At 32.7% G+C, this 8,002-nt stretch overlaps 1 protein-coding gene and 1 non-coding gene across 2 annotated transcripts; one reads left to right on the forward strand and one right to left on the reverse strand.

Annotated features, from left to right (window-relative positions):
• Positions 1-2,304: 2,304 nt before the first annotated feature.
• LOC25484972 (calcium-dependent protein kinase 11) lies at positions 2,305-5,762 on the reverse strand. Its single transcript, XM_013614070.3, has 7 exons — positions 4,966-5,762; positions 3,930-4,073; positions 3,641-3,793; positions 3,419-3,534; positions 3,162-3,329; positions 2,854-3,078; positions 2,305-2,667 (listed from the first exon to the last, which is right to left on the reverse strand). Exons 1-7 carry the CDS (start codon positions 5,516-5,518, stop codon positions 2,527-2,529), a joined length of 1,500 nt encoding a protein of 499 aa, XP_013469524.1. The 5' UTR covers positions 5,519-5,762; the 3' UTR covers positions 2,305-2,526.
• A 1,822-nt stretch (positions 5,763-7,584) lies between these two features.
• Positions 7,585-7,656, forward strand: TRNAG-UCC (transfer RNA glycine (anticodon UCC)). The gene has a single exon. It is a non-coding gene; the product is annotated as a tRNA-Gly (tRNA).
• Positions 7,657-8,002: the final 346 nt, after the last annotated feature.

Genomic DNA, 8,002 nt, shown 5'->3' on the forward strand with positions numbered 1-8,002 from the left:
GAATCAAAACGAAACGGCGGTACATCTTTTCCTTCATTGTGATATGATTTCTAGAGTGTGGCGGGTTGTGATGGGTTGGTTGAATTTTAATTTTATTTCTCCCCCAAACTTATTCATTCATACTATTTGTTGGTCGAGACAAGTGAGGGACAAGAAGCTTAGACGAGGGGTGTGGTTAATTTGGCATGCGGTGGTTTGGAAGACCCGTAATAATAGGATTTTTAATAATAAGATTATTGACATTTTGGAGATGGTTGATGGAATTAAGTTGTTGTCTTGGAAGTGGGGTTTGGCGCGTTTAAATATAGCGTCTTGTTTGTTTTACGAGTGGTGCTGGAATCCTCGCTTTTGTCTTGGAGGTTGAGATGGGCAGACGGTTTTGTAGGTGTGTCTGGTTGTTTTGTTGCTACCTGGTATGGTATATTAAGCAGGTTTTTATAGCTGCTGGAAGGTCTGATAGCTTGCTGTTCACAGCAGATGTGCGTATGGTTTTTTGGGAGTTTTGGCTCGGTTGTTTGACAGTAGTTGTTTGCAGTGGTTTCTGGTGTGCAGGCATACGGTTTCGCTTCTGTTTTTGGGTAGGGGACCTGCTGTTGTAGGGCTTTTGGCTCGGCTGGTAGTGAGGTGGGAGTATGCTACTTTCATGATAGTATACTTCAGCCTCATTGCTTGGTGTCTCGTTTGGTTTTGGGTGCTTTCCTGGTGTTTTTTGTGTGTTACGTTTTTTAGGCGGCACCTTTGTTTGAAGGTGGTTTTTGAAGGGGTTTTTGTTCGAGTCAGTGTTTTGTATCGCAACCGATTTCCCCTTCTTAGTTTTTTTTTTCTTTTCACCTTAGCTTATTAGTGCTTCTCGCACAGACTTGTTGGTTAATAATATTTTGTCGATTCAAAAAAAAAAGTTACCAAAACAAAAATAATATACATACTTACAAAATAATATGATTGATTAACTAAACACGATGAGACCTGACAATTTAGCAGTAATCAAACTTTAGAATATGTTTTGTTGGGAGAAAAGTGAATCATGTAGCTAATAACATCGCTAGGGATTCCCCTAAAAAAACTTGCTAAGGTGGCATTGTTCATAACTAGTTACCAATCCTGTTTTTTACATTTCTCCTTATATATTGATACTTTTGATTATTAATAAGATGTGGTGAACACCTTTTTTTTTTGGTGTTAACCTCCGGTTCCTAATAGGAAAAGAGACTTGTTGATTCGGAATTCGGCCGAAAAATAAGTAAAGTTTGACCAAAAATTAAATCCAAGTTCTCCTAAACAATTCGTAAACTTATTAACTACTTAAACCCAATTGTTGGGTTGAATACTCAAAGAACTTAATCCCTGGACATTAAAAATGTAAGAATTTTACCAAGATATCCAATTGCACTTGATCATAAAGATATTTCATTTAACCGTGACAAAAATGTTGTTTTTAAGAGGTCAAAAATAATATATTAAAAATCACCCTTTGACGCACAAGATGTATCTAAAAGGGAGCAAAAAGAGTATAAAACGACGCAAGCTGCAAGACTAGCCTAGATAAAAACACAGAAATCTTACAAGAGATTATAACCCATACAAACCGGGGGATTAGACATTTAAATAGATTTTGATGTACCAACAAGAGTTTTTTCTTTGTTTCTATGAGGAGTTGAATCTGGTAGAAGGAGCTAAACTCCTGCCACAGTGTAGCGAATCAATGTTAACACTTAAATTCTGACCATTAGAGTGTCTAATTTAGTGTTGGACAGTAGTTATTAAACTCATAATGAAAACACAAATTAGTTATTTTTCTTTGATAAAAAAAATTAGAGTGAGAGGAAAACACAAATTAGTTGCAACTATGACATCTAAAATTTAGTTTCAAACTTTTCTTAATTTAATGTGACAATATTTGTATGATTTTTTTTTATATATAACATTAGGATCTTCAATTTAAAACTTACACACCCTAAGATATCCGCAAGGCGTGGACCCTTTGAGTCCATTATAAATCTAATTCTCGAATGTGTAATGAGTCATCTGATTTCTTTGTATGATGTTAGACTTTCTCTCAAATAGGCGACTTCAAGAATTGAACTTAAGTTCTTTTCTTAGGTGAGTTATGTTTCAAATTCTCCCAACATCATATTGATATGTGTATGGACGGACATATATGTTCAAATTCAGTCTAAACATTTCTACAAAATGTACTATCAAATTAAAACCAATACTATATTTAGACTTGCATGAAGTCAGTGCTGAAAGTGCATGCACGATCCACCTACTGTTGCTTCCTTTTTTATAACCATAACCATCAAATTCAAAGCCAACCACAATATATATGTGCTGAATATATTAAACTTCCGTGAAAGATTCTGAAGAATATGTAAATCAATTAAATTAAAACATTGATCAAGAACATAAACAAAGTCCAAAATAAAACATATCATAATCATGTGGGCTATGAAAGTTATTAGACTATAATATTTCTTCTTCTACCATTCCTTCTTCCTAACTGTACAGAAGGTTTCAGTTAGCATATCAAGAAGATTCTTCTTTCACTCCAAATGCATCTGCAATATTGAAGTTTATATTCCCTTTCTTGGTTCTGCTCCTACCAACCTGATCGTCATCGCCTTTTTTCATCATCGCCACAAACTCTCCATAATCAATTCTCCCATCCTGAAAGCAAAAACATATTGAACTTTCAATAATCTTAGAGATAATAAAATCAAGGGATATCATCAACTATATTGAAAAAACCAAAAATGGATTCAACGACGAAGTTGTTAGTAGAATTAAAGAGCGAAAACAATCACATCATCAGCACATGCTGGTGATTCGGCAAATAAACTCCAACGAACTTACATTATCTTGATCAATCTCTTTGATCATGTCATCCAGATGTACTTCACCGAGGCCAAAGTCTTTGCAAGCTTGTTGAAGCTCGTCAATGGTGATGTAACCGCTACCGTCTTTGTCAAAATAGGCAAAAGCTGCAACCAAGTTCTCCTCTCTTTCCATCTTATTCAAGTGCAGTGTAGCCGCGAGAAATTCACCATAGTCTATTGTTCCATTGTTGTCTATATCAGCCTGCAAAAGAAGGAAACCAAAATTTGAAGTAACATAAAACCCCTTATATCCGTTACATTTTATGATAACGATAATCTACTTACCGACTCCATAAGGGATTTAATCTCGGATTCCATGAGATTAGAGCCCACTTGTTTTAGACCATCCTTGAGTTCCTCATAAGTTATTGTCCCGCTGTTGTCGGTGTCAATCATTTTGAATAACTCTTTTAACCCGCCTATTTCTTCCTCTGATAGTCTTTCCGCTATGACCTGAAAATAATATTTAGATGTAAACTTATAAGTGCAAGAGTTAGATGAAAACTAGAAATGGATAGTATACACATCATTAAAAATCATACGCGTAATGCCATCTTCTTAAGTTTATTCATCGCCGAGAAATGTTTTAGGCGTGTCAAAACAGCAGAATCCAAAGGCTGGTCAGGTGCAACTGTATCATCAAGAATCCAGGGATGACCTGATAATACATATACTCCATTGTCATTGGATATCCTACGAACCGGCGATATTATAACGCCCTAGCACATAAAAATGCAGTAACAATCAGTACTAAAGGAACTCACATAAGACTTCATGAGCAGAGATTCTTTGCTTAGGGTCCCTCTCCAACATCTTTTTTACCAAATCTTTAGCACTTTCTGAGATCGTTGGCCATGGTTCCGATTCAAAATCAAGATCTCCATGTAAAATCTGTCTAAAAATTCCCGATTCGGTTTCTGGAGGTTATAGAAAAAGTGATTGTAGCTCAGGCATAAAAAATATATTAAGTAGATCACTAAATAATATACTGACAAGAAATGCATAACAGACACACAAATCCAAGATAATTACAACAGAAACTACAATGGTTACCAGCCCAAAAAGGTGGAACACCGCTCAATAAGATGTATAAGATCACACCAGCACTCCAGACATCAACTTGCGGTCCATATATCTTACACAGTAGCTCAGGAGCAATATAGTAGGGACTTCCAACTACGTCGTGAAAGGTTTGTCCTGAAAAGAATTAAAGAGAATGTAATGATACATTCATACTAGATAGATACTGATAAACAACCAAGGAAAATATATATGCTTAAACCGAGGGAATAGAATGGCATTTGATGAAGAAGTAAAATAGATAAAAAAAACTTGTAATGTTGTATGGAACTAAAGATATATCACAGACCAAAACACAACAATTCAATAAAATTTAACTCATAAAAACAGAAGTATGTGGTTTATTGTTGGGAATCAAATTTTTACAGCCAATTGCATATCCATCAGCTAGCTGCTAGCTTCAGAAAATTCAAGATTTAAAAACAAATCCAGAAATAAATTGCACATAGAGAAGATAACATGTTGTGCTTTTGACAACAGAAAAAAAATACATCAATGTGATGAAATCAAGAAAGAATAGTCCCTTTGAAAGAAACGGCGAGGTGTAACAGAATTACAATAATTTCATCATTCATTTCAACATCAACTGCTTACAAAGAAGAGTGAATCTCTTGAAAACAATAAAATGAAACATATATTGGGGGAGCAGTTATCACACAACATCATTTTATTGAAACCCCAAAATTGACACAAAAAACAAGCATCAATGTTGTGAAATCAATAAAGAATCACCACTTTGAAAGCAATTCTAACCAATGTTTCAAAAAAAGAGTGTAACCGCAATTTAAAACCTTATGTTAACACATAAAATAATTACATAATTTAAAACAATGCTAACCAAGCTTTTGAAAAAGGATCGGGACCACGATTTAAAACCTTAATGCTAACACATAAAAGAATCACGATAATTTCATAATAGATATCAACAATAACAACAAAGATTGAATATCCTAAAAGCACTAAAATGAAATATATCACAAAGCATTATTTAATGAAACAAGAAATCAACCTGGCTTGTAGAACACAGAGAGACCAAAATCTGTTGCCTTCATTTCAGCATCTTCACCAGGGGTATCAAACAAGAAATTTTCAGGCTTAAGATCTCTGTGCATGACACCAAGAGAATGACATGTCTCAACAACACCAACAATTGTCTTCATCAACTTTGCAGCCTCTTTCTCACTATAATGACCCTTTTGAATGATCTTATCAAAAAGCTCACCACCAGCACACAACTCCATCACCAAATGCACAAACACAGAATCCTCATAGGTTCCTTGAATTTGAACCACATTTGGATGTTCAGATAAATGGTGCATGATCTGAATCTCTCTCCACACATCATCATAATCCTCCTTACACAAAAGCTTCCTCTTAGGGATTGATTTGCATGCATAGAGTTTCCCTGTGGATTTGTGTGTGCATAGATATGTTGTCCCAAATTGTCCTTGTCCAAGTTTCTTCCCAAGAAGGTAATGATCCCTTAATCTTGGTGTTTGATAGGGTAACACAGCAGTGCATTTTGATGATGATTTTGATGATCCTAAATTATGTTTCTGCATCTCAATTCAATTGGGTTTGATCTAAAGATGTTTAAGATTGTTTCTTTACACTTTTATGTCTCTTTTCTTCTCTCTTCAACAAAACAAGATTGTGTTTTTTTGTTGGTTTGTTATATGCCACCAATTATTTTACTTTTTTGAGTGTTGTGCAACAATTGTCAATACAACAATCATTCTTGTTTGGATTGGAATTTGAGGCTGAATTTATTGGTGGAGAAGCAACTTCATTATAGGTGTGTGGGGGTGATCTAGCCTTCTATAATTAATATCTTCATCTATAAATTTATTTAAGATAATAACATTTTTAATGATAGAATGAAATAAATATGAAGATTACATTTTAAGTTTTTTTTGCTAATATAATTTATTATTAAAATATATCATTTCTATATATGTAAATAATATTTGTGAAATATTATATACATAAAAATGGACATATATGTTTGAATATGAGTCAAAAAAGTTAAGAAGAATGGAATTAATGTAATATTATATAATATTTCTAAACCAAGTTCTTATTTTTGGTATTTATATTATATTTATTTTTATCATTTTTTATTGTAAAAATGGTAGAAGTTTTATTTTGTTGATTTTTTATTTTTGGAATTAATGTGATATAATATTTAACCAAAGGAAATAAAATAAAATATTTCAATAATAGAATATATGATAGCTCTTATTTTTGGAATTAATGTGATATAATATTTTACGAATTGATGATTCATAAAATAAAATAACCAAGTTCTTATTTTTGGTAGTTATAATATATCTCTTTTATTGTAAAAATGTTAGAAGTTCTTTTTTTTTTTTTTAACTTTTTTATATGTTGGTTAGTTTTTGTGATTTTTCTGTGTGTTAACCTTCAGTTTTTAGGGGAATTGGATCCTAATATTTAAGAGTTCGGTCTGTGAAGTAAATAAATTCTGATCTAGAATCGTTCCATCGAAACATCGAACTCAGGTTCTTTTGTTATTTGATGGATTAATTAACTACTTGAGTTTAATCAATTGGTTATTTTGTGATTTCACTAATGTATCACATATGATTTATCTAAAAGAAGTAATTAAACTTTTTTGTTTAAATGCTAATAAAAGGAAAAAAGCCACAATAATTAATTATGAATGGGAATTTTATTCTTAAGAAATGGAATGGGAATCCTCATAACCACAATGCATTTGTAGTCCAATGGTTAGGATAATTGCCTTCTAAGCATTAGACCCAGGTTCGATTTCCGACAAACGTATATTATTTTTCTTTTTGGAGAAATATCATGTTTTAGTTTGTTTCGTTTGGATTCGAGGATCGAACCTGCAACAACTATCTCTTACGTATATTATTTATTTATTTTTGTACAAGAGAGGGTCGAAACCCAAAAGAAAAAACTAAACAATTAAACGAACAGTTTTAAGCATACAGGTCAAATTGATGTCATCAAAGAGGAGACTATTGAGCTCATTAGGAGGGGTCTCAGAAAGAGTAAATTTCAAGATTTCAATATGGTAAGGCTGAAGTTAGCAAGTCAATCAACACTTATATTGTCTTCTCTCCAAGTGTGATGAACCTGAATGCGCCAATTACGATTTAAAATATTTTGACCGAATAAACATTGGGGTTGTTCCATTTATTTTGCAATTATTTGTTACCATGCCAATAAGCAACTTTGAATTACTTTCAACGAACAACTGAGAAATGTCGTCCCTCAACTCTAGACCCATGTACATACCTGACATCTCTGCATAAAGAGCATCACAAACGTCAATCTTGCGGACAAAATATATTATCCATCTAATGTTAGCATCCCGAAGGAGGCCTCCACAACCCGAATGATCTCCATACTCTTTGCATGCCCCATATATAAATTGTTTTAGTCTGTCGAGTATCCATTTAAAAATGATTACGAGTACAATCTTCAATATTACTAGTAAACTTTTGGATGATACTTGTGTGATTCTTCGGTTTCTAGAAATTTTCCTCGATGACTGTCATGTTCCGCCATTTCCATAAGTATTAGCAAATAGTCATGAAAGTTGTCTTCTACTTGGAATGGGAATTCTTACGACAGTAATGCGTTTGTAGTCCAACGGTTAGGATAATTGCCTTCCAAGCAATAGACCTGGGTTCGACTCCCGGCAAACGCATATTTTTTGTTTTCTTGTAGAAATATCATGTTTGAGTTTTTTTATTTTTTATTTTGGTTTAATTTTATTTAATATTTAATTATTTATTAAAAATATAAGATTTCAATAGAAATTTAATTTATCTTCTGCGTATGTTAATTTTACTTATCTTCTGGTTGAACTTTCGACTATCAAAAAATATTCAATCAACATACCTTTACTAAACTTATTTTTTTACTTTTCACGATTTCTTTAATAAATATTCTTATTCAATTTAATATAATAATATATTTGTAATATTTGTGAAAATATAAAATACTTCCAACATATAAATTGCTTTCTTTCAACTTACTGTTATTATAAAATA

Source organism: Medicago truncatula, chromosome 1, assembly GCF_003473485.1.
Source record: "Medicago truncatula cultivar Jemalong A17 chromosome 1, MtrunA17r5.0-ANR, whole genome shotgun sequence".
NCBI lineage: Eukaryota > Viridiplantae > Streptophyta > Magnoliopsida > Fabales > Fabaceae > Medicago > Medicago truncatula.